This window comes from Panthera pardus, unplaced genomic scaffold (genome assembly GCF_024362965.1).
Source record: "Panthera pardus isolate Hobbes unplaced genomic scaffold, ASM2436296v1 HiC_scaffold_17, whole genome shotgun sequence".
In the NCBI taxonomy this organism is placed as follows: Eukaryota; Metazoa; Chordata; class Mammalia; order Carnivora; family Felidae; genus Panthera; species Panthera pardus.
The window spans coordinates 15227532-15254707 of NW_026526732.1; the positions used below are offsets into that span (position 1 = coordinate 15227532).

Below are 27176 nucleotides of genomic sequence, written 5' to 3' on the forward strand. Positions count from 1 at the left end.
AGTTGTCCTTAGCTTTCTGTGAACCTGACTAGGCTACATCTCCCAAATTCATCCCTTTGTAAAGAAAACATATTGGATAAAGTTCTCGAGTGCTTCGTGGAATACTGAATAAAAGAGCTTCAGGAATAAAGGATGTGCTTCCCCCAAGCTCCATCCAGGCCACTTACCTGTCCAGGAGCAAGTTGGGAGCAAATAGGAGCTTCCCTGGATGCTCCATGGAGCGCCAGACAAGTCCAATCATCAGGATCTCTAGCCAGGCACATTCCAGAAGGTGAACCTGATCGTGGAGGCTCAAATCAACAAAGCCTAGAACAAGACAAGGAAAACCCTGCTGACTTAAACTGAAAAGTCATTATTAGTGAAATGAGAAAATCAAGGATTTGAGCTCGTGAGGTCTATTTTCTAGTAGTATGACATGTAATGGAAGCACACTTGATAGGAAAGTCAAGGTTTTTTTCGAACCTAGTATATCAATGAACTCTAATGTAACATTAACTTTCTTAGTGCCTTAGCGTCACATCTATAGACATGTACTACCTTGTACAACCCTCTTAGCTTTCTATAAAGTTCTGTACTTAAATAAAACTGATATCTTAGACATCTTTTTTTCACTTAGACATTTCTAATAGCCCTATGTGATTACTGCATTTCATTTCTGATTCAGTTGAAGATATTTAGGTACAAGAAATTTAAACAACTTGCCTAAACCAAACAGGCATTGGAACACAGGCAGGACCAAAATCACTACATTTCTATTTCTTTGCTTCACTACTAAGCCATGCTCTTTTCTTTTTTTTTTTAACACCATGTAAAAGGAAGACTAATGAAATAGCGTGTGTAAATAAATAACGTGAGGGAGAATGAGTCAGAGGAATAAAGGTGACATTATAATTACTTCTGGTAATAAATACTAATGTGCCCTTGTTTTCTAAAGGCTTTAATGGGAGATTAAAGCTTTTCCTAATCATCACTGACAATAATGGTGGATGCCTAATGATAACACCAACAACAACAAGGAGGAGGAGGGGGAGAAGGGGAAAAGGGGGAGGAGGAGGAGGAGGAAGAGAAAGAGAAGGAGGAAAAGGAGAAGGAGCAGGACGAGGAGGAGGAGGAGGAGGAGGGAGAGGAGGAGAAGAAAAAGAAGACCAATTTATTGTGCCATGACTATGGTTTTGAAGCCATGCTAACTATTTCCTGAATAATTTTTTAAATCTTTATTAATACAATAACTCTAAGAGGTAGAATGCCTCTGATGGGAATGCCCTTTTACAGATAAGAAAACAGATGTTCAGAGAGCTTATATCTTTGTTAAGATCAGAGATGGGACTATAATCTCCAGAAGCTGTGCCCTTGATTACAACTGATACTACCTCTTATGAGCTGCAATTAATTATAGAATTTGGATCAAATAATTAAATAAACTCAACCACACAAATCAAGATCCACCAGAGTGACAGGCATTAAATGAACAAAATGACCATAAATCTTGCTGCCTCCCAAACCAGCTCCCAGACCTCTTGCCCTGAGGTATCACATCAGGCTATTTCCTTCCTCTCTCCCTCTGCCTTCATCCCTTTGTTCTCACTCATCCATGAGACTGGCTCTAGAAACCCCTTTTCTGGTGTCCTCTTATTTATTTTTTCTCACTATTATTACACTGTTGTTAGTTATATATTGTTATGTTTATTAAACAGCCAAAACATAAGTTTATTTATGTAAGCAGTCAAGGATGGATGGTTTGCCAACTGGATGTTTTCTCTTGGGTGTCTTGGAGCGATCACAGGATCAGCATTAAACAAGTAGCTCATTTCTGATGCATGGAAGAACCACCCTTACCGCTAAATAGGTGACAATCCACATAGAGAAACCGCAACTAGAGAAAGACCTCAGAGTCTATGCCTCCTCCGAGCCACCTCACCAATTCTATCTTTGAAGTAACACTAAAATTCTTCCTCTCTTTTCTATATTTCCAATGTTACTATTTTAATTTAATTCCTAAGAGTCTCTCACCTTTCTGTCTGACTTTTGTAACTTAACATAAGTTATTTTGAGACTTACCCATGGTCTTGCATGTATGACTAGTTGATTCTTTTTATTGCTGAGTAGTATTCCATCGTATGGATATACATGATAAATAAAAATACAATGTACGTATCCTTTCATTGGACTTTTGGGTTGTTTCCAGCTTGGGGTTATTACAAATAAAGCTTTTATGAGTAGTCTATGTACTACTTTCTTGTATGAACATAGGCTTTCATTCTTCTTGGGTAAAGATTTAAGAGTACAATGGCTGGATCATACAGATCTACAGGTATATGTTTCACTTTCTAAGAAATTGTCAAACTGTCCATTTTCGCTTCCAATCAGCAACAGATAAGAACACAGTTGTTCCATATCCCCCCTCATACTTGGTATAGTCAGTCTTCTTAATCATAGACACTCTAGTAGATGTACAGAAGTATCATAGTGGCTCTGTGGCTGTAATTTGCATTTCCCTAATAACTAACGATGTTGAGCATCTTTTCATGTGCTTCTAGTAGATCATTACCATACATGATATTCATGGTAATTATGCATATATCTGTAAATCCTGCTAGACTGTGTATTCATTAGGAGAACCAGATGCATGATCCTATCAAATTCTGCTTTTTAACGTCCAAATTTATTGCACCTTTTCCAACATCAATCAACCATGCCACGGCCCACAACAGGGTAGACTTTACCAGAGCAGGTGTCTTCCCATTGGAAAGAGTGGGTTTCAGCACTCTTACAGCAGGGCCTGCAACTGGAGAGAAAGTGGGTAGCTTTGTTCATTACACAAACAAAGAACAAAACTAAAAGATGAAAAAACAGTGTGTTTCAGAAAAAAAAAACTTCTGAAAAGAAAAAGGAACAGGTATGTCTACAACCTGCAGCCATATACCCCCAGAGTGCACTGGGTCAAAATGGGCTACCTTAGTTCTGGAAGAAACACAGGCTGAGGTGACGGGAAATGTTTCTTTTTCTCAGTACCCAAAGTCTGATGGGATAAACCGACTCCAGTGGGCAGTACTTAAAAGGAAAGCTCTCAAGGAAGTTTTAATTCCCTAAGATTTTACCCCAATCTTTTGGGTGAAGCCTCATAATAGCAATGCAAATGACACTGTAAATTAAACTCACTTTCAGAAATGTTGACATTCGAAAGTGATGTCATTTTTCATGACATTCACTGTTTTATATGGGGAAAAATACAACCATGTGATAATGTCACCCATGATGACACCTACACCACATTATCCGGTAACCTCCACAAACCTCAAAAAAATCCCACAGGATGAGATTTGGGAGTATCTTGGGAGAGAACTGCAGCTGGCCACAAAACCATTCGATTTTGGAAAACCAGAGGAGTGTTCTCTGGTAGCAACCTTACATATTAAGCTGAATCATACTTTTTAATTCTCACTTCAAAAATTCAGTGCTACTTAAGTCTGACAGTTTTAGTGGTCTTTTGGGAACCTCAGAAGCTCACCATAGCCATTTGTACCACACAAGTCTGGCGATTATGAAATCTGTCTGAAGTATGCCTGTTAGTAATAGTTTTCAGTCCAAGCTCAGCAGAACTGCTGGGGCCTTCTCTTGAGATGATGCAGACCTCTCAAAAAGAAACAGTCTATTTAATTATCTTTCCCAGCTGTGCATATTGCCCGTGGACAAGGGTTATTGTATCTCTTGCACAGTATCCTCTGCAAGTTCCTGGGGCAGGGGCGGGGGTGAGGGTGCAGAGAAGCCTATCAATCGACCTTCTCGATGAACGTGAAGGCTACTGAAGACTGTCCATTAAAGACTCTCAATTCATAACCAATGGAGAAAAATAATGTACTCAATCCCAAACAAAATTATATTGTCTATGCATAGACATCAAGTTTCAACCCTCGGTTATTTTCCGTATAAACAAGAAGGATGATCTAATGTGCCATTTTAGGTGGATCTGCTATAAAAATCTAGAGGCATTCAACAAAGCCTTCCTTGAGCACCTGAAAGTGATGGAAGTATGAAGATGGAAGGGAGCAGCATCTATGCGATATGAATAGAGGCATCAGTGACAGGTCTTAGGACAGGTGACACGGTGAGAGATGATTCACCCCCCATCACTTGGGGACTTCCATCTTAGTGACAGTGGGCAGGGACAAGGCGCCCTGGGCCTGTGAATTCCACGCGACTGCAACAGAAAGCATAGCTAAAAAGTAATAACAATGGATTGCTGAGACCAAAGGAAATCAGATGCAAGGAAATCTCATTTTATAAATTAAATTTTTCTCATGTTTACTTATTTATTTTTGAGAGAGAGAGAGTGCACAAGCAGGGGAGAGGCAGAGAGAGAGGGAGACAGAGAATCTCAAGCAGGCTCTGCACTGTCAGCCAGGAGCCCAAAGCAAGGCTCAAACTCATGAACCATGAGATCATGACCTGAGCCGAGACCAAGAGTCAGACGCTTAACCAACCAAGGCACCTGGGAGCTCCTATAAAATAAAATTAAGAAAAAGAAGCAAACATGGGTCTGTTTCTCTAGCTTGCATTCACAGGCCTAGTAATAAAGTATCTGGAGATTGGGTTATACTGGAAACAGACAGAAATGCCTCAACTCCTACTTTCCACCCACTATGTGGACAGGGACCTAACGAAGTTGAGGGAGGTCTCTTTTATGAAGAAATAGCCTCCCTGTCCATACAACAAGTCCATTATCTCCAGCTTCATCACCACGTAAAGACATTCCTGCCTAACTAAGAAAGATTTTTAAACTTTCAAGATTTTTAAGGAGCTCATGACATGTCCTCCTCCTTCCCTTGGGCCTCATGAGATCCTAAACCCTCTTCCCCACTCTGCTGGGAACTGCTGGGAAAGTTACTTAATTTGCCTTGACACACAGGAGATCTTCACCCTCCCTTACGGGGTATGACAAGGCTCTTAGAAATCACGTTGAAAAGTGTGCTGAGATCCTTAGGCAAAATGACTGATATAATATGAATGCTTGTAAAGTTCCTCACTGCGGTGGAGTAAAAGGTAAATCACAGTGGCTCTTCAGTACAGGCATGAGAAAAAATAAGCACTACAGTAATTATATTTCCTATTTCCATGGGATAAATCTATAGAGATGCAAAGTGAGGTAGAAACCCTGTGGAAGAAAAAAGGCAACTTCTCCATGGCTGCATTACCTACAAAACCAGAAGCCAGGTGGTTGGTTCCCTTAGTAAATCCACTGGAAAAAAATAGTTTCCTGACCTTCAGAAAAAATGAATCATGTTCTCAGTCATATGATGACCCCAATGTTCTCCAAAATGTCACTTATGAAATTGCCTATTGCATTTTTTTTGTATTGCTTTAACTCAATGGAAAAAGATTTAAATAATTCATCTTTTCCTCTGGATGCCAAAGATTCAGTGAAGAAGAAGAAGAGGAAGAAGAAGAAGAAGAAGAAGAAGAAGAAGAAGAAGAAGAAAGAGGAGAAGGAGGAGGAGGAGGAAGAAGAAGAAGAAAGAGAAGGAGGAGCCGAAGAGGAGGAGGATAAGGAGAGGAAGTAGAAGGAGGGGGAGGGGGGTGGAGGGAGGGGGGAGAGGGAGAGGGAGAGGGAGGAGGAGAAGAATGGGACATGAGACTGTAGCATAAAGACAGCTACAAGCTCAACAAAATTTGGGATTTCTGGGAGAAAGCCTATAGAACAGATAATACCACAAGAACCTAGATCCCAGTTCAAATGCTAAGCAGTCTTCATGCCCTCCATTTTGTAATTTTTTCTCTTTTTCTCCAGAAAATGGAAACTTGATGCCATACTATGGACATGTACCTCCATGGTATGACCTCCAGCCTCCAAATCAAATTTTGGATTCTCTTTTTATGCAGTCTCATTATAGAGAGACCCATTAAAACTGTCATTCCCATTCTATGACCCTTTAAGCTGTATCCAGTAACACACAAGCACTGAAAAATTGTTTTTTAGGAAATGAGCATAACCCACTTAAATACTGTCATGCACCACTCCTACTAAATTTATGCCACTGTGACAAAGTAAAATAAATGGCAATAGGTTATCATCATTTAGAAATACTGAATCACAACGCAAGAGCATGGGTCTCCCCCCCCCCCAGCAAGCCCTACATCACCACATTTGTGTGTATTCCAGCTTTCCTCTGCTATAATAAAGACAAGTGTGCATAGGCCACCTTCTAGCACAATTCCACTTATCCGATCAGTGGAGTAGCATGCAATCACCATACCAATAGACATCCACCTTGCCAACACCAAGCTGACACTTTCTTGAGGCCACAACAGCTCTTGATCCTCAGGCATGATTATGGGGTATTTCCAAGTCACCTCCCAACGTGGAACTTTTGACTGGAAGGTATACTCCCTACCCCATCCTCCCAACAGAATGAGGAGGAGAGAAGTAATGAAAAGAGTATGAGTCGAAAAGTCAAGTGGACCTGGCTTGAAATTCGTCTGTGGCTCACGGCCAGTTACTTAAGATCTCTGAAAGTTCTTGCCATCTGTAAAATGCAGATGGACCGACCTACCACTCTGGGTTATTGTAAAAATTAAAGAGTTGGCAGATGTCCCAGAGTAGTGGAGCTGCTACTCAGTGAATATTCGTTCCCCTTCCTATTCATCCCAACAGGCCTGAACTTTTTCCCAACAGAAGGGAACATGACTTATGCAAAGCACCAATATTAAAATATTTTAGATTTAGAGCTTCAAGCTTAAATCGGGCACTGTGTGTTTGCCCTAAGTCATGTTGTTTTCTGTTTATATTTTTCTTTTTATTTATATACAAAAATAACCTAATAAAAAGGATAAAAGGCTTCCTGGACATCAAACAGCTCTTACAAAACAACATTTTCATGATTTAAAAGTGGAGGGAACAAGAGCATGTGGATTGTATTTCTCTTAAAGTACATATGTGAAAAAATGCAAAAAGAAAGCACGTTTGGGGTTTTATTACGCACAAAGCATTTCAAGATGTTTAGCAAATCCGGAACGCAGCTGTATTTGTACACCCCCAATATAAATGGTCAATGGTTTTCTAGTGAACTCGGAAGACATGCACACTGTGTTTGCTGCTCCTTATTTGCCTTGAGAGAGAATGAAACTTGCCCTGTGGTGGCTATACCCGCCTTGGGAAATAAAGCAGTCTTGGGGCCACACTAAGCAATAAAAACCAGTGGTACATGAAGAACTGAATGTGACAAATATTGTAAAAATATGTCACATTTAGCATAATGGACAGCCAATGAGGGCAGAGACTGGAAAATTCAGGGCAGAGTTTTAAAAGTAAACACAAGTGGTGCTGTTTACAATCAATGGTGTAGATCTCGAATGCCCCTTATTAAGATAAGCATATGTTGAAAACTACAGATGATGAGGTCATGATATCTATATCAATCCACAAACTTTCCAATCTTGACCTCTACAGCCTGACAAGGGCACCATGTTTTGACACAATATAATGAAGACATTTTTTACATCATTACCAATTCAACTGATGTTGGGCTTTGACTACCATCTCCCACACTACATTTAAGGAACTGCACTCCTTATAACACTCCCTTTGAAAAATTATTAGGCTTACCCATGGAAGTGTATTCAGATTCCAAAATTTTCTAGCCATTTTTTTTCCCTGCTCTCCATGCTTCTAGGTGTGTATTTGTGTGTGTGATATATTGCAGCTATATTTTACCTACCTACAAATATTTGATTATTTTTGAACATCAACACATAGGATATGAAAAGGTAAAAAGGCAATTATAGAACTTCTCTGATTAGAAAGAAAAGTAGAGCTATATTGAAAAGCACCTTAGTGTCTTAAGGTTTAGGATTATGTATTGTCACGCATGTAAAATAATTACAATACAAAGAAGGAAATTATTCTTGAACTTAAATAGGAACCTCATAAAATATTTCCCTTAACCTTTATTTAGCAATTTCATTGATAAGACACTTGAAATGGCCAGATACATATTTCCTTATTTTTCTGAGGCTGGATATATCTTAATTGTGATCCTAGCAAGTATACACTGTGAAATGGTGAATAATTTCTGTTTAAACCTTATGTTCTCGTTTTTGAATATGTCATTGCATCTTTGGTAAAGGGGTGCATGAAGCTATTGGATTGTATCCCTCATGCATTCATTTACTTGGAAAATTTCTCTCTAAAGTTAATAATAGGAAAAGGATTTTCTCCCCTAAAGGACTGATGTGTTTGTTTTGCTGGTAACTAAGAACAACAGAACTTACTACAAACTGCACGAAGCCCTACTGTCAGGAATCCCAGATATTAACACAGTATTCAAAGGCAATAACAATTTTACCTGTTCTCTGGGAAAATTACTGTCTTACTCCTACTTTTTCTGACCTTGCTTTTGACTGTACTATTGAATTATAAGGCCCTTCATATCAAGCTTTGCCAAATGGATAGAGGAATAAATCATTAAAAAATATATGCTTGTTTTCACACAGACATAATGATCCCTCCCCCTTTTTTTCTCCATTTAATAGTAAACACGTTATGTGATGACAGATGAGGAAGTGGTTTGTGAGGAGAAGAGAATTAATCTCCCAACTATATCTGACTCCAAAAAGAAAAATAAGTCAAAACTTTCAGATATAAGATCAGACGTGGGGATCAAAAAGAAATGTCCCTCACAGAAAACAAAGCAGATGGCGACTCTACCTTGTTACCAACCCCCATCTGTATTACACTCAGAGCCTTAGTTTATGAAGAGATGGTTGTCATGACAATAAGCATTTGAGAAGAGTTCTGGAGAATCTGATGGATTTAAGAATGTCTCCTAGCTTCCCAATTTTTGAAACACACACAAAAAAAACCCATCCCCCCCCCCCCCATCCACCAAATAGGCAATTCTATTACTTCTTGTCTTGGCTATAATTATTCTCTCTTGCCAGTATACATTTTTGTATTCTCTCATGTCAAAATCCTCCTTGGAAGGACAGGAAAGCTCTTTACTCTGATACAGTACAGCTTGAAGGTAAACTAGTCTTTTATTTTTATTCAGCAAGGGCAACTGTATTAACTACAGCTTAATTTTTTTTTTCCCCCTTACAAGCTCAGAAAAAAAAATCAATTTCGGCTTAAATGGAAAGGGGGGGAGGGAAAGTAAAAGAAATTACTTTCCAGTTTCTGAGAGTAGATTGCAAACTAAAGAAGGAAAAAAATTAATAAACTATAAAGTAAAGTACTTAAGCCTGTCCTTTGACGTGCTCGGCAAAAGCACAGGAAGGCCCGCACTGAGGAGCGGTGCTGGGTTCGCTCATAAAGAGCATGGACTGGCTATGTTTGAAAAGTCAACAAGCACTTGTACCTTGGAACATACATTTTTTTCCTGTCTACCTAGAAGCAGACCTACAGAAGCATTTCAAATCCTATTGTCATCAGTCTGAGTTTTCCGGATAACTATGCTCCCGGGAAACACTACAAATGTCAACACAAAGACGGAGAGGGAAGGAGTCAATTCTTTTTAAGCAAGTCCCTCAAACAAATGGACAATGATGATTCCCTCCTACCTCCACCCTGCCTAAGCCCCTCAACGAAACCCAAACTGATGATTATCTTACAGTTTTAAGGACTGTATTCTGACATTCACACACACAAACACACACACACACACAAGCACTTGCTAGAGGAATACCTGTTATTGCCAATGACCCAGAGATGTCTATTTCTGGAATGAATTAGGAGCACAAAATAGGCTATTCTCTCATTGTTACACTTAAATTCAGAATGTTAAAATCAGAGTCTTACAAGGCAAAAACTCCAAAAAGTAACACAAATGCTGAGTATCAAGTCACAGAACAATACTGCCTCTGAGAAACTGGAGGCCAAGGTACAGGACCTCATATGAAGGCAGCCCCCAGTCTGAGGTCAGTGAGGACCTGAGAGTCTCACAAACATACGGGGCATATATTTAGAAAAGTTTGCTTCTGGGGCACCTGGGTGGCTCAGTTAAGCATCCGACTTCAGCTCAGGCCATGATTTCTCGGTTTGTGGATTCGAGCCCCACGTCAAGCTCTGTGCTGACAGCTCAGAGCCTGGAGCCTGCTTCGGATTCTGTGTCTCCCTCTCTCCCTGACCCTCCCCGACTTGTCCACTCTCTCTCTCTCTCTCTCAAAAATAAATTTTTTAAGTTAAAAAAATTTTTTAAATAGAAAAAAGTTTGCTTCCTCCCTTCCAGTCTCCCCAAAGCTTCCTACGTCTCACATTCTTTCCATTAACCTGCATAAATTTCGGCCCCAGAGAGAACAAAAAATAAAGGAGATAATATAAAAACAGGGAGGGGGACAAAACAGAAGAGACCATAAATATGGAGAAAAAACTGAGGGTTATGGGGGGGGGGGGGCTGTGGGGGGGGGGTGGGATAAATGGGTAAGGGGCGCTAAGGAATCTACTCCCAAAATCATTGTTGCACTATAAGCTAACTAATTTGGATGTAAATTAAAAAAAAAAAATAAAACATAAAATGAAAGAAAGAAAGAAAGAAAGAAAGAAAGAAAGAAAGAAAGAAAGAAAGAAAGAAAGAGTTTTTTCAGCCTCTTCCATCCCAGATCTGAAGTCAGTCAACACTGACCTTATTCACACCATTGTAGAGAAAGACCATAAAGAAATTAGAAAGTCAGAGACTATTTTCCTTTAAGTCATGGTAAACCCTTTTTATAAGCACAGCAGATCTGGCCAGACAATTAAATAACCATGCTAAAAATAAAGTGGGTAGCTAGGAGAACCTATAAGAGAGATTTTCTAAATGCTAATTACTTTCAAAGCAAGAACTATTTCGTTTCTTATTAGTTCAACATGGCCCTTGGTGTGGCACTTGGTCTCATTACTTCCCAAGGATTTTAACAGGAACTACAACTCTATTTCCTAATAAAAATAAATAGTAACTGTATTAGTCTGGTAGTGCTGCTATAACAAGATACCACAAACCAGGTAGCTTAGTAAGAAACAGAAATCAGGGAACAACAGTCCTGGAAGCCAGGAGTCTGAAATCAGAGTGCCATCAGGGCCACGCTTTCTCCAAAGATACTAAGGGAGAATCCATTCTGTGCCCTTCCCTTAGCTTCTGGTGTTGCTGACAATCCTTGGCATTCCTTGGCTTATAGATGTGTTATTCGAATCTCTGCCTCCATCATCATATGATGTTCTCTGAGTGTCTTTGTATCTCTTCTCTTTTTATAAGGATACCGGTGATACTGGGTTAGGGCCCACGCTAATTGAGTATGACCTCGTTTTAACTTGATCTCAAAATACTTTCAATAGTAAGAATTCAGAAATGAGCTCTTAATCATTCCCACCTGGGGTGATGCAACACTTCTTTCTCATACTAGGGGATGAGCTTCAGCAGATCACCTATGTTCCTCTTCTCTAATCCAAAAGGAGTTCTGAGGAGAGATGGGTTCTCAGCTCCAAAAAGCGTCCCGCGCCTGGAGGTCTGAGCTGGCGTCCTCCCTCCCCACTGGCCTTGTGAAGGTGCACTGAAGTGGCAAATGCAGCCTTGCCTTAGTGACGATGTCACCTCATGTCTCCCAGCAGAACTTGCACCAGCTTCCTCTTTGGTGGGGGCAGGGAGCGGGGGGAAGCCGAATGTGGCTGAGCTGTCCTGAGGGGTGCCACCCTCGAGATGGCCATGCCCTCCCCTACGGGAAATGAGCAGAGCCACTGGGACAATTTTTTCTCACAAAGCCGGCAAGCAAGGTGACAGCCTGGAATAAAATTTGAGGAAAATAAAACTCAAAATTACTTTGTGTATTTCGTGTTTTGGGACCTAAAAAGAATGCTGAACAGAATTATTTTTTGCTTCTTAAACAGAAGTTTTCTATATTTTTATAAATAAAAATTGAAGAGAATATCCATAATTTTGGATTAGTCAGATTTCTAATCTATATTACTGTCATAAAACCAAAGGGAAGAATTTTATCTACTATCTATCTATATCTGTCTATCTTTCTATCATCTATCTACCTATCATTTATCTATCTATCTATCTATCTATCTAGCCTTTCTCTTCTACCACCTATGAAGCAGTTAGGAAACTCTCCAGGGAACAATGGCCTAAAATTCCTGAGCACACTATCAATAGCTCTTAGTGTTGTGCTCAGCTTCTCAAATCAGCTTCCAATCCAGAAAGAGGAATTAAGCCAGAATTGGAGATGGGCATGGAGGTGGTTCTTTTGGTTCATAGAAACTGTGCTTATCAGTATGAACCTGTCTTACATTTAGCAGTGAAAATAAACCCTGTCGTCAAGATCATAAAGTATCTTGTTCTAAGTATTTCAGACCACAGATAAGAAAATCTTAAGATCACTAAAAAACCAAAACAATACCCTTCCCAAACCAACAACACATATATCAACTTAGAAGCAAGGTTTATGAATAGTTAGAAAAGCAGAGTAGATATCTTTTCTTGGATACAAGGACATACAGATGCCATCACTGAAATGACATATATTCTCATTCTCTCTCATGATGACAAGAATAGTGAAGGTCCGAGAAGAGAATGGGCTTAATCCAGGAAGTCACTGAGTGGGTTCCGGTTTCCTCAGACAATGCTAGAGGGAAGAAAAGCATGAGCAGAATTACCACTTTCCTGGAAGACCTAATTATGTAAAGAGAAAAATTCTGTTGGCTACCTCCTTAGAGTTTCATGTTCCTCAATAGGATTTTTAACATTTCAAATGTAGAATGAGATGGTATGAAGATGTGTGTGTGTGTGATGGGAGGGTTGATGGGCTTTGCTGAGACCACATTTGCCACTTACTAGGTATGTGACCTTGGGTGAATTATTTCATCGCTGGTGCCTAGCACAGTGCCTCTCTTGATGCGTGCCCCGTGAATATTTTGTGAATGAATGAATTATTCTGGACTTCACAGTTACTTCATCTACCAATGGGAATGATAACAATATCCCTGCAGTACATTATGATGACAACTAAAAAGTATACAAAGAACCTATCATATTGCCTGGAAAATTCTGGGAGCCTACAAATAAATGATACCTGCATTGCCTTAGTTCCTTCTTGTCTTTTTTTAAAAGATTTTATTTTTTTTAAGGATTTTTTAAATAATCTCTATGTCCAATGTAGGGCTTGAACTCACAACCCTGAGATCAAGAGTTGCATGCTTTATAAACTTAGCCACTTACATGCCCCACTTTAGTTCCTTTTTAATAATAAAAGTGCCAAATATTATGCACATGATGAATTTTCCTCCCATACCCTGACCATGAGTTTCACCATCTACAATGCAGAGCTTCAAATACAGTTATGACAGAGTTCTCAAATATCTTTGTTCAATTTGGAAGTCTTTTCTCAGAGTAAGATTCTAAAAGCATGAAGTAAAATATTTAAAGTTCACAAACTGAAATCCAGTTTTTTTTAAAAACTCGGTGTGTCCATGGATGCCAAGTTAAGAACTCCTCACTGGGGAAGGACAGAAGTCAATGACTTCACTGGTGATCAAGGGCTGCTAGTATTTTCATGCACATCACATTACAAGGACCCCCTTGCCCTTTCCCCCACTTTTCTTGGAATGCTCTCATAAAACTATTGAAAAGCAAAAAGAATATTACTATTTGGAATACTGTCTGGACAAGAAGATCTGGGGGTGGGGGGGTGGGTAAGGTTGTAATACAGACCAAGTAAAACAACTGCTATTTAAGAGCATACACAGGAGTTGGCCTTACTGACTCACTTTCAATGACTCACTTCATAAGCTATTAAAGGAAATTATTAATATCCTTACTTAACTGAAGAATGTCTGTGGAAATTCATCAGGATTCGAAGACTGAAGGTAAATGGCAAGTCTTAAGGCGATTATTCATTTAATGACTTATAAAATGACTTTGCCATATCAAAAAACCCATTTTATTTCTTTTAAGAGATAGCAAAATCTGTTAATAAGTAGTTATACATGAAATGGACAGGTAAAACCTCAAAAATACATACTTCTCATCTTTGATGTCTCTCGTAAATATTAGTCAGATGTGTGAGGTTTTCTCTGGTGCCTGAACATAAATGGCCAGCTGAGGACTGGCCATGAGGACCAGAACACCCACCATGTCATTAGCTTCGACAAGACCATTATGAGGGGTGGTCATAATGGATAAAGAACTGTCTACCCAGTCCACATTGAATAACTTCCATGTATTCTGTCCAAGGCATCTTAGATACTAATAAAGGTCAAATTTTAGGACTAGAAATTGATAGCAAAGCCAGATCATCTCAAAGGCATACAGCTGTGTGAAAGGACTGTGCTTCGGATAGAATGAGAATGTGAAGAATACCTAAATTTCTGAATGGGAGCTGACAGAAAGAAAACAGATCTTACTCATAAATACATGGAGAATCCTAGATCACATGGGAATTGATTATATTTGTTTACTCAAACCAAGAAGATCGTCTCTATCTGGAGTCTGCAAGATGGTGCATTATTAATGACATGCTTTCAGAAAAGTGTAATTCGTTGGTTGTTTGAAAAAATTTTCTGATTCTTTTTCTCAGCTTTCTCAGTCCTAGAAGATACCACCCCTCCAGGTATGACTTACTGGTCATCTCTAATTGTGGACTTACTAAAGAGGAAGATGTAGACTCATTCATCTTCGCTTTCCCCAAAGCACAACTGTGCTTTTCAGAAAACTTATATTTGAAAAGATTCTGAGTGAACCTTTAGCAGGGAGCTAAAAAAGAATAGAGGAAAAGAAACAAACTCAGGCTGACTTTATTGGCAACTATAACATCCTGATGGTAGAATCTCCTAGGCTGGGCCTCATTACCTTTGTATGTACATGGCATTTTTACCTAAACATTTAATATCCTCCCCAAATTTGGATACTTTGGAGAAATAACAAAGGTAAAGAGACAAAGAAAAGTCCCAGCTATGTTGAAAAATGTAAAAGAAATAGAGTGAAAGTAAATAATTTTCCTAACAACAAAATCCTAACAAGTAGCGAGAAGGGTTGGGAATACCTTCATCACTTTTGGAAGACTTCAAGTACACTTCCAAGTGCTCTTTCGGGATGATGGCATCTCTAAAGCTTCTCCATTCCCTTTTATTCTCCTTCTCTTATTTGCATGGTTTTCTCTCCTGCTACCCTGTCATCCAATGGAGTTTCGGCAAAGTGAACATGATTTAAATTTTGAACTCTAACAAAAACTCCAAATCACTTTTGCCCTACTAAAAGCACAGTCAATGTCAAGAAAGAGCCAGAAAGTGGCACAATGATTGGTTGAAAAATAACGCAGATTCCTGGATACATCTGCTTCCAGCAATGAGAACTACTCGCACATTACTTCTCAGGGCATAGTTTTCTCCTGACACATTAGTATTAAGAGTTGTAATGGGCAATACCTGTCCTCCTGAAGTGCTTACAGGTATAATATTAACCTTTCAGGAAACTATGTGTCTTCTGTCTCATATAGCCATCCTGGGACTGAGACTGAAAAAAAACATTCTTTTAAAATTTAAGTGTACAAAAAATTCTAAATTTCCTCAGGCTGCTACAAAAAGAAATTATGTAAGTTGAGCACGAGGGTTTGTGTGCAGTCATCTAATGTTTAATTTCTATGTCTTGAATGATCTACCACAGATCCTTTCACTTAGTAGTTGATTGGTAGATTGTATGTTAATTGAATAGATGAAACAATAAATAAGAAAATTCAGAATCCAGATATATATCAATACTGATTTCCCTGAAAGACTGATTAAATCTAGTCCTACCAACTAGATTTGGGCAAAACAATAAACAGTGAGATGTTTTTTTTGCATTATATTTTTGTTTTACTTTGCCATTTTGATTTTATTTGGGCCAAGACTAGGAAGAGTATTTATGTAAGGAGACACAATATCTGCTTGTGAAAGGTTCCTATTGCCCCATTTTGCTAGCTGTGATCAAATACAAGAATGACACCTCTGGATGGGCTGGAAACCCTCTTGTCATCAAAGCTCCTTTGTCCTTAAATAGATGGTGAATGGCTCCCTACCTATTTGAAATGACCCAAAAGATCAGCTTCTCTGTACTTCACTGTGAGTGCGACTCTTAGGGATTTGCTCAAGCCAACTAATACACGTAACAAAAAATTCCACCCTTCAAATATTTATTGAAAGCCTATTACATTTGAGGCACTGTGTTAGGGACTGAAAGTAGTGTTCACTAATTTATTTTGCATGTTGTATATGGACCCCAAAATTCCAATTCTGCCTTCTATATATATGCTTATCACTCCATTGCTTAGAAGCAAATGATATATAAAGAGCTATATATCGTCTCATACTACAAAATGAAAATAAGGACTACAAGACTCAGCACCCAATCCAGAGGCATAAGGTATACGTTTAAAGAGTTTTGGAGAAGAGGAAAGTCAATGGAGACAGGTGTACTAATGGAGAGGGGTTTGGTGCATCCCATCAGACACAATGGAAATGGAAATGAAAATATAATGACATAAATGAAAACAGCAGGGTAGAAAAGATGTGCATTTTTGTGGGCAAAGATGAAAGCACAGACTTCTATTGGGTCATGAGCATAACACATCTAGATGATAAGGAGGTGACTACTCTGACTAAATCACTGAGAAGAGAAAATATTTGCCTAGATGGTTGTGCACTCAAATTGAGGAGAGTCTCAATGCCTTGCTGCAAAGGTTGAATGAGATTCTATAGGAACCACTGTGACAGCCACAGCTGGCAGTTGTGAAGTCACTGTCTTTTCTAGGAAAATACTGCTGGGTATTTTCATTGGGTGTGTTTTGTTTTAATTTCAAGGTTTTATTTAAATTTAAATTCCAGTTATTAGCATGTGTCCCATCACCCATTGCATTAATCCCACCACCCATTGAATCATCCTCCCACCCACCTCCCCTCCAGCAACCCTCAGTTTGTTCTATATAGTTAAGAGTCTGGTTTATGGTTTGCCTCTCTACTTTTTACCCCCTATGTTCTTCTGTTTCATTTCATCTGTTCATTTCTTAAATTCCACATATGAGTGAAATAATATGGTATTTGTCTTTCTCTAACGACTTACTTTGCTTAGCACAAAATTATCTAGCTACGTCCATGTCATGCAAATGGCAAGATATAATTCTTTTTCATGGATGAGTAATATTTTGCTGTACATATACCACATTGTCTTTATCCAGTCATCGGTCAATGAGCATTTGGGCTCTTTCCATAATTTGGCTATTGATAATGCTGCTGTAAACATCAAGGTGCATGTGTCCCTTTGAATCAGTATTTTTGTATCCTTTGGGTAAATACCTAGTACTGTAATTGCTCAGTTCTATTTTTAACTTTTTGAGGAACCCCCATACTGTTCTCCAGAGTGACTGTACAAGTTTGCATTCCAACCAACAGGATAAAAGGGTTCCCTTTCTCCACAACCTCACCAACATCTGTGGATTTCTGTGCTGTTAATTTTACCCATTCTGACAGGTGGGAGGTGGTATCTCATCATGGTTTTGATTTGCATTTCCCTGATGATGAATGATGTTACGCATCTTTTCATGTGCGTGTTACCTGTCTGGATGTCGTCTTTGGGAAAATGGCTATTTATGTCTTCTTCCCGTTTCTTAACTGGATTATTTGTTTTTTGACTGTTGAATTTGATGAGTTCTTTATAGATTTTGGATACTAACCCTTTATCAGATACATATTTACAAATATCTTCTCCCATTGCATAAGCTGTCTTTTAGTTTTGTTGATCATTTCTTTCACTATGCAGCTTTTTATTTTGATGAAGTCCCAATAGTTCAATTTGCTTTTGTTTCCCTTGCCTCCAGAGACACGTCTAGTAAGAAGTTGCTACAGCTGAGATCAAAGAGGTTGCTTCCTATGTTCTCCTCTAGAATTCTGATGGTTTCCTGTCTCATATTTAGGTCTTGCATCAATTTTGAATTTATTTTTGTGTATGGAGTAATAAAGTGGTCCAGTTTCATTCTTCTGCATTTTGCTGTCCAGTTTTCCCAACACCATTTGTCTTTTTTCCATCAGGTAGCCTTTCCTCCTTTCTTGATTAGTTGAAAATATGGTTGTGGGTCCATTTCTGGGTTTTCTATTCTGTTCCATTAATTTATGTGTCTGTTTTTGTGACAGTACCATACTGTCTTGATCACTACAGCTTTGTAATATAACTTGAAGTCTGGAACTGTGATGCCTGAAGCTTTGCTTTTCTGTTTCAAGGTTGCCTTGGTTATTCGGGGTCTTTTGTGGTTCCATACAAATTTTAGGATTATTTGTTCTAGCTCTGTGAAAAATTCTGGTGGTATTTTGACAGGGCTGCATTAACTGTGTAGATTGTTTTGGGTAGTATAGACATTTTAACAATATTTGTTTGTCCAATCCATGAGCATGGGATGTTTTCCCATTTCTTTGTGTCATCTTCAATTTCTTTCCTGAGTGTTCTAAAAAGTTTTTAGAGTACAGATCCTTTACTTCTTTGGTTAGGTTTTACTCCTAGATGTCTTATGGGTATTGGTGCCATTGTAAAAGGGACTGATTCCTTGATTTCTCTTTATGCTGCTTCATTATTTGTGTATAGAGATGTAATAGATTTCTGTTCATTGCCTTTGTATCCCGTGACTTTATTGAATTTGTGTATCAGTTCTAGCAATTTTTTGGTCGAGTTTTTGGGTTTTCCACATAGAGTGTCATGTCATCTGCGAAGAGTGAAAGTTTGACTTCCTCCTTGTTGATCTGGATGCTCTTTATTTCTTTTGTTGCCTGACTGCTGAGGCTAGGACTTCCAACACTACGTTGAATAACAGTGATGAGAGTAGACATCCCTGTCATGTTCCTGACCTTACAGGGAAAGCTTTCAGTTTTTCCCCTTTGAGGATGATATTAGCTGTGGGTCTTTCATATATGGCCTTTATGATATTGAGGTATGTTCCCTCTATCCCTACATTATTGAGGGTTTTTTTTTTTATCAAGAATGGATGCTGTACTGTCAAATGCTTTTTCTGCATCTATTGAGAGGATCATATTGTTCTTATCCTTTCTTTTATTAATGTGGTATACATTAGCGTCCAGTAATAAGTCCCACTTCATCCTGGTGAATGATCCTTTTAATGTATTGTTGGATTCAATTTGCTAGTATTTTGTTGAAAATTTTCACATCCATGATCATCAAGGATATTGGCCTGTAATTCTTGTATTGTGGGGTCTTTGTCTGGTTTTGGAATCAAGGTAATGCTGGCCTCATAGAATGAATTTGGAAGCTTTCCTTCCATTTCTATTTTTTGGAAGAGTTTGAGAAGTATTAACTCTTCTTTAAATGTTTGGTAGAATTCTCCTGGGAAGCCATCTGGCCCTGGACTTTTGTTCCTTGGAAGATTTTTGATTACAGATTCAATTTCTTTGCTGGTTATCAGTCTGTTCAAGTTTTCTATTTCTTCCTGTTTAAGTGTTGGTAGTTTATATGTTTCTAGGAATTTATCCATTTCTTCCAGACTGCCCAATTTGTTGGCATGTAATTTTTCATAATTATATTAATATAATTATATTAAATATATATAAATATAATATAAAATTATGTTTCATAATTGTGTTTCTGTGGTGTTGGTAGTGATCTCTCCTCTCTCATTTGTGATTTTGTTTACTTGGGTACTTTCCCTTTTCTTTTTGATGAGTCTGACTAGAGGTTTATCAATTTTGTTAATTCTTTCAAAGAACTGGCTCCTTGTTTCACTGATCTGTTCTACTGGTTTTTTTGTTCCTATATAATTTATTTCTGCTCTAATTTTTATTATTTCCCTTTCTCTGCTGGCTTTACACTTCATTTGTTGTTCTTTTTCTAGCTCCTTTAGGTATAAGATAGGTTGCATATTTGAGATTTTTCTTGCTTCTTGAGTAGGCCTATATTGCTATACACTTCCCTCTCAATGACCACTTTTGTTGCATCCCAAAGGTTTTGGACCTTCATGTTTTCATTATCATTTGTTTCAGTGAATCTTTTTTATTTCTTCTTTAATTTCCTGGTTGACCCATTCATTCTTTAATAGGATGTTCTTTAACCTCCATGTATTTGTGGTCTTTCCAAATTTTTTCTTGTGGTTGAATTCAAGTTTCATATCATGTGCTTGAAAAATATGCATGATATTATCTCAATCTTTTTATACTTGTTGAGGCCTGATTTGTGACCCAATGTGTGATCTATTCTGGAGAATGTCCCATGTGCACTTGAAAAGAATGCGTATTCTGCTCTTTTAGGATGAAATGTTCTGAATATATCTGTTAAGTCCAGCTGGTCCAGTTCTTCATTCAAAGCCAATGTTTCCTTGCTGATTTTCTGCTTAGATGATGTGCTGATTGTTGTAAGTGGGGTGTTAAAGTCTCCTACTATTATTGTATTATTATCAATGAGTTACTTTATGTTTGTTATTGTTTTATATATTTGGGTGTTTCAAGTTGGGGGCATAAATATTTATGACTGTTAGATCTTCCTGTGGGCTACACCTCTTTATATGATATAGTGCCCTTCTTCATCTCTTGTTACAGTCTTTGGTTTAAAATCTAGTTTGTCTGGAGCCGCTTGGGTGGCTTGGTCAGTTAAGCGTCAGACTCTGGCTCAGGACATGATCTCATGACTCGAGAGTTCAAGCCGTATGTCGGGCTCTGTACAGACAGCTCAGAGCCCAGAGCTGACTTCAGATTCTGTGTCTCCCTCTCTCTCTGCCCCTCCCCCACTTGCACTCTGTCTCTCTCTCTCTCTCTCTCTCAAAAATAAACACTAAAAAAATAATTTAAAAAATTTATATCTAGTTTGTCTGATATAAATATGACTACTCTGGCTTCTTTTGACATCCATTAGCATGATAAATGGTTCTCCATCCCCTCACTTTCAATCCACAGGTGTAATTAGGTCTAAAATGAGTCTCTTGTAGGCAGCATATAGATAGGTCTTGATTTTTTTTTATTCATTCTGACACCCTATTTCTTTTGATTGGAGCATTTAATCCATTTACATTCAGAGTGATTATTGCTAGATATGAATTCAGTGCCATTATATTACCTGTAAAGTTGGTATTTCTGTAGACTTTCTCTCTTCCTTTGTACCCTTTGTCACTTTTGGTTTTTCTCTCCCATCAAAGAGTCCCCTTTAATATTTCTTGCAGGGCTGGTTTAGTAGCCACAAACTCCTTTAGTTTTTGTTTGTCTGGGAAACTCTTTATTTCTCCTTCTATTCTGAATGACAACCTTGCTGGATAGCGTATTCTCAGATGCATATTTTTCCCATTCAGCACGTTGAATATATTACGCCATTCCTTTCCAGCCTGCCAAGTTTCTGTGGAGAGATCTGCTGCTATTTTTCTGCCCTTATAAGTTAGGGGCTTCTTTTTTATTGCTGCTTCCAGAATTTTTTACCTCTATATTTTACAAATTTAACTACAATATGTCTTGGTGTTGGTTTGCTTTTGTGAATTTTGATGGGAGTTCTCTGTGCCTCCCAGATTTGGATGTCTGTTTCCTTCTCCAGATTAGGGAAGATTTCAGCTATAATTTTCTCCAATAAACCTTATGCCCCTTTTTCTCTCTCCTCTTCTTCTTGGACTCCTATGATACGACTATTATTACATTTTATGGAGTCATTGAGGTCTGTAAGTCTACATTCATGACTCAATATTTTTATTTCCGTCTTCTTTTCAGCTTCATTATTCTCCATAATTTTATCTTCCATATCACTTATCCATTTCTCTGCTTCTTCCATCCTTGTAGTCATTACATGCAGTTGGTTTTGCGTCTCAGTTATAGCATTTTTTATTTTGGCTGACTAGGTTTTAGGTCTTGTATCTCTGCAAAAAGGGGCTCCCTGTTGTCTTATATGCTTTTCTCAAGCCTACCTAGTATCCTTATGATTGTTGCTTTAAGTTCTGGATCAAGCATATCACTTATATCTGTTTCAATTAGATCCCTGGCCTTGACCTTTCCTTGTTCTTTCTTTGGTGATGAATTCCTCCATCATGGCATCTTGTCTAGGTCTCTATCTTCTTCTGTTTGTTAGTAAAGCCTATTATGTTTCTTGCTCCTGAGCATAATGGCTTTATAAAGTAGAGGTCATATACTGTCCAGGGCCTGGTGCTTCAGGAATTGTTTCTGGTGTATGCTATGTGTACTCTGCTGCTGTGTTTTGGCTGCTCTTTCCCTCAGGTCAGTTCTCTGCAAAGTTTCTCCTTCCCTGCAGTGGGGAGTGTTTGGACCTTGGCCAGAGTGTGGCAAGTTTTAACTGGACATGTTCTGTCTGATCTGCTTGTTAAAAGAGACCTCATGCTATTTCCACTGGAGCTGTAACTTTTCAGAAACCTGTGGTAGATGTGGTGCATGCATGGGGTTTGCGTCTTCTGGGGGAGGGGCACACTTGCCTGAAAAAAGCAGCACCATCAGAGTGCAGGAGGTTGGAACTTGGTATAAGTGGTTTAGGCCCCCACCATTCATGCTGTGCTGCTTATTGAAGTTGGTTTATGCTGCATGGGTGGGGAGAGAAATGGCACCAGGGCCATTTCTCATACCAGAAAAGGGAGTCTGTGGCTGAACACTGGGAAGCCCTCTTGAAAGAGCAAAAAACCTCCTCTGTGTGTCCCAGTCATCCCTCAGATTCCTACCTTCACCCTGACTGTGTCTGGGCCACCTGCCAACCCAGCAGTGCCGTGCACCTCTGTTCTGTCCCAGGCAGGCCGGCTGAGTTTTAAAACTCCAAACTTCAGGGATTTGGCACGGTGGAGACCCACGTTGGTCCTCTGGGGGAGGGTCTCACTGTGCTGGGACCGATGCTGGTTTGTCCAAGAAGGACAGTTGCATCAAAGTACAAGGGGGTATATTTTGGAGTAAAGAGCAGCAAGAGCCAGTGTCCAGGTTAGCCGTCCTCCGCAGGTGTCTCTGTCCCTACGTCCTGGAGATCCTCAGATCACACTGTCTGCTACTGGGCTATCTTCCCTTCTCCACAGGAGCACTGCAGCACCCACAAGGCTCCATACCAGCCACACTGAGCACTGGGTGTTATATGTAAGGGATGAATCATTAAATTCTATTCCTGAAACTAATATTCCACTACATGTTAACTAAATGGAATTTAAATAAAAAATTGAAGCAAACAAAAAGATTAAAACATAAAAAATAAATAAAAAGCCCCTGCCCCATAAGGTTACCATAATAAGTAAATGAACCAATAAATAAATATGAAGTTTTAGAACAGCTTCATTATGGTTCAAGGTGACAGAGCCAGTTTTGTGTAAAAGAATTTTTGCCTCTAGGATAACCTAAACTCTTGTCATTCATGTGAAATAAATGAAATAAAGTAACAATAATACTGATATTGAATTTTTGAAGATTTGACCAAAGAATGTATAACTGGAAAACAGAAATTAAGAACACAGCGTGTTGAGAATTATAATGCTGAACTTTAAATTATTCTCATCAAATACTAAATATACATTTTTAAGTCATAAGCTTACTTTAAGCATCATTTCCTATATGAAATTTTTTCTTAAATATGATTTCATGCCCTAGAAGAATTGTGTACAATTCTCTTTTATATCTCTTGCATACTTTCTGGCACATAGTGCTCAATAAATTTTCAGTGGATGGATGGGTAGATTAAGGAAGAAAAGCAAACAGTTAGGCAGACCAGGAAGGCTGAGCCAGTCGCTCTCCCAGAATGAAATGCTTATAAAGAGGAAGACATTTGGTGTGAACCATATCACACAGAACATCTAAATTCAGACTAAATACTCTCAGACTTTTTCCCCTAATCAGACTGCCTCTGTGACCTCGGGCAACTTATTCAATATTTCTGTGTCTCAGTTTGTCCATTTGTAAAAATTGTGATAATAATAGTGACTACCTCATATGGTCTTGGAAAGACTAAATAAATTGTTACATATGAAGCATTTACAATAATATCTGTCAACTGGCATTCTAGAAGTTTTTAACTATTGCCATTATTACTTTGCAGTATAAAAATTCAAGAGAGATCTAGTATCAAATTTCTAATATTCCTTCATCTAGAAAGAAAAACTAGTACCAAATTAAGTGACAGTGTGGTCTAATGTAAGGCAAGGTTGCACATCCTAGCTTCTCTATTAGGTAGCTGTGTGGCTTTACTCCAACCACTCAATCTTTCTAAACCTCGATTTCCTTAACTGTGCAATGGGGATAATAACACCCACTCTACTTTCTGCTATATTGTTGAAAGGTTCCATTGAGATACTAGATAATAATGCAAGTTGTAAATTTCTAAATTCTGTGTACATCAGGAATCAGAGCAGGAAATGGAGTCAAAGCCAGAAAACTAAAGAAGAGAGTTCTCAACAAGGACCTGGGAGCTGGAGCTGGTCCCAGGAGCTCAGGAATAAATCATGCATCCTTCTCTTGGCTTATTTCCCTGTGGAATTAATTTTGTAACAGTCAGGAAGCTATGACTTGTGAGAAAGGGTAGGTTCTGTTCACTTGGTCTGCGCTAGATCTGACCCAGAGGAGAGAAGATAATATTAGATCAACACATCTTGTTCCATACCTTGCTGACTATACACAAGGTGTTAAATGTCCTTTTGGATAACATGACAGTAGCACTTTGCAGTTGAGTGTGGTTTTGTTATCTCAGTGGAGTTCAAGATGGTTCTCGCACTTTCAGATGGGTAGCTGCCCAGGACAATATATATATATATATATATATATATATATATATATATATATATATGTATGCTTATATATACATAGTATGTATGTATATGTATATGTATACACACACACACCTTAGATTACAGAAGGACCAGATTATCTAATTTGTAAATTAACTGCCTAAAAATGCATTAACTCATTTTTATCATGGAATACTGTTCACTTCACTAAAAGTTCCTTTTCCTCTTCATAATTTCATTTTTAAAAAGTGTGAGTAAGGAGGGGCGCCTGGGGGGGCTCAGTCAGTTAAACATCCGACTTCAGCTCGGGTCATGATCTCATGGTTTGTGAGTTCGAGCCCCACGTAGGGTTCTGTGCTGACAGCTCAGAGCCTGGAGGCTGCTTTGGATTCTGTGTCTCCTCCTCTCTCCACCCCTCCCATGCTCATGCTCTCTCTCTCTCTGTCTCTCAATGATAAATACATTTTTTTATACAAAAAAAAATTTTTTTAAGTGTAAGGAGAAATTATTTTCCCTCATACCAACATTTTGCAATGCAAGCAAAATTACTAAAATTAGTAAACTAAGTATGCTTAATTGCACAACACAATGTGCTCTCAGGTGGACACTACAAATAGTAAACAACATATAGTATATCAGACATGTTTACAAAAAACCAGACACTCCCTATTATTTCAGGCTCTACTCCCTTTTTAATCTGCTTCTCTTCTCTACCATTGTGGTAAAGAGCCAGGTAAATAACTAACACACTGGGATGAGGAAGTGTCCCTCCCATAAGCCACAAGAGTTATCATTCTTAAAATAGGAATAAGCATACTCAGGAAAACTTAAGACATTTACCTCCTCAAAACTTTTCAGTGGCCCATGACCACTTACTGAATAAAATTCAAACTCTTGAGGAAACTCAATGCCTTCCCATTTCTGCCCTGCCTACCTCATCAACCTTATCTCCCCCAATCTTCGAACTCTAAACTACAATGTCCTTGTCCCCGGAAAACCCTCTTGTGTATGACAAGCTATTTATTTTTGCTCTTCTACTTCCATCCAAAAAACATTTTTTACCTTTCATGTGCTGGGCACTATAAAAAATATCGAGATCTAAAAATTCTTTTATTTTTTTTAGAGAGAAAGAGTGCAAGTTGGTAAGAGGAGCAGAGACAGAGAGAGAGAGGGAAAAAGGGAGAGAAAGACTCTTAAGCAGGATCTACACTCAGCATGGAGCCTGATACAGGCCTCAATCCCACGACCCTGGGATCATGACCTAAGCCAAAATCCAGAGTCAGAAACTCACCCAACTGAGCCACCCAGGAACCCCAAGAAAGGGCTAAAAATGAGTAAGACAACATAGATAAACCCTGAAAACATGCCAAGTGAAACAAGCGAGGCACAAAAGGATAACTATTGCATGATTTACCTATACAAAGTACCTAGAATCGTCAAATTCATAGAAACAGAAAGTATATTAGAGATTACTAGGAACTGTGAGGAGAGGGAGACAGTGGGAAGCTATCGTTTAATGGGTTCAGAGTTTGTCTGGGATGAAGAAAAGTTCTGGAAATGGAGAGTGGCTGCACAACGATATGAATGTACTTAATACCAGTGAATTGTACACCTACAGTGGCGGAAATACTAAATTGAATGTTTATTTACATTTTATCACAACAAAAAATAAGCATAACAAAAAATGAATAAGACACAATCTTTGCCGTCAAAGAGCTCACTGTGTAGCTGGGCGACCAGACAACCATAAAGCAAAATGGTAGAAGCAGTAATAGAAGTATGTATCACACTTCACGGAAAAGCTCCCCTGGATGAGGTGATTGCCTGTTCACGTCAGCCTCAGAGGATTAAAAAGCAAACAAACTAGGAGTTTGAAGATGTTTAGAATGAGAAGGTGGAGGGGATGAGGCGAATGGGAAGAACAGCAGAGAGAGCACAGTTGTGCAATGGGGCGGCCTGAAGGAAGAGAAGGCTCTAGGTCTGTGTGGGGCACGTTAAGCACTCTAGTGCCACAGAAGGCAAGAAGCAGCACAAGAGGTACTTTTCTTTGTAGTATCATATCCGCCACATTGTCCTTTGCCTATCTGCCCCTGGCCCCTCGTCCCATCTAGACAAATCTGATATACCCTTCAAACACCTCTTCAGGGCCAGTTTTCCTGTGAAATTTTCTCTTTCCAACATAATTCATGATTATCTTCCCTTTCTCTAAAATCTCGTAACATTTTTTCTACCACTTGTTTTGTTCCTAATCATACATTCTTTTGGGGTCTTACATTCCCTCAACAGTATGGTGAGCCCCTTGAGGTCAGAAACCATGTATTGTTTTGTTCCCCACAGCACCTAGCAGGTGAGAGCCAAAAGTTATTTCTAATAAATGTTCTTGGAGTTGAATTCACCTGTCTTCTAAGAAATAAAAATGAAACTCAAACACAAAGTCTACAGAGGAAACGCTTCCTCCTGAGAAGTAATTCATATATGGATACAGCGATTCAAGAACACCAGCCTGCACT

At 38.7% G+C, this 27176-nt stretch overlaps 1 protein-coding gene across 5 annotated transcripts in view; it reads right to left on the bottom strand.

Annotated features, from left to right (window-relative positions):
- Nucleotides 1-27176, bottom strand: part of ESR1 (estrogen receptor 1) — a 421083-nt gene that overhangs the window by 70153 nt on the left and 323754 nt on the right. For all 5 annotated transcript variants that reach the window (XM_053904374.1, XM_053904373.1, XM_053904372.1 and 2 more), the window contains one exon: nucleotides 168-306. In XM_053904374.1, the coding sequence (XP_053760349.1) occupies nucleotides 168-306 (139 nt within the window). The remainder of the gene's footprint in view (nucleotides 1-167; nucleotides 307-27176) is intronic.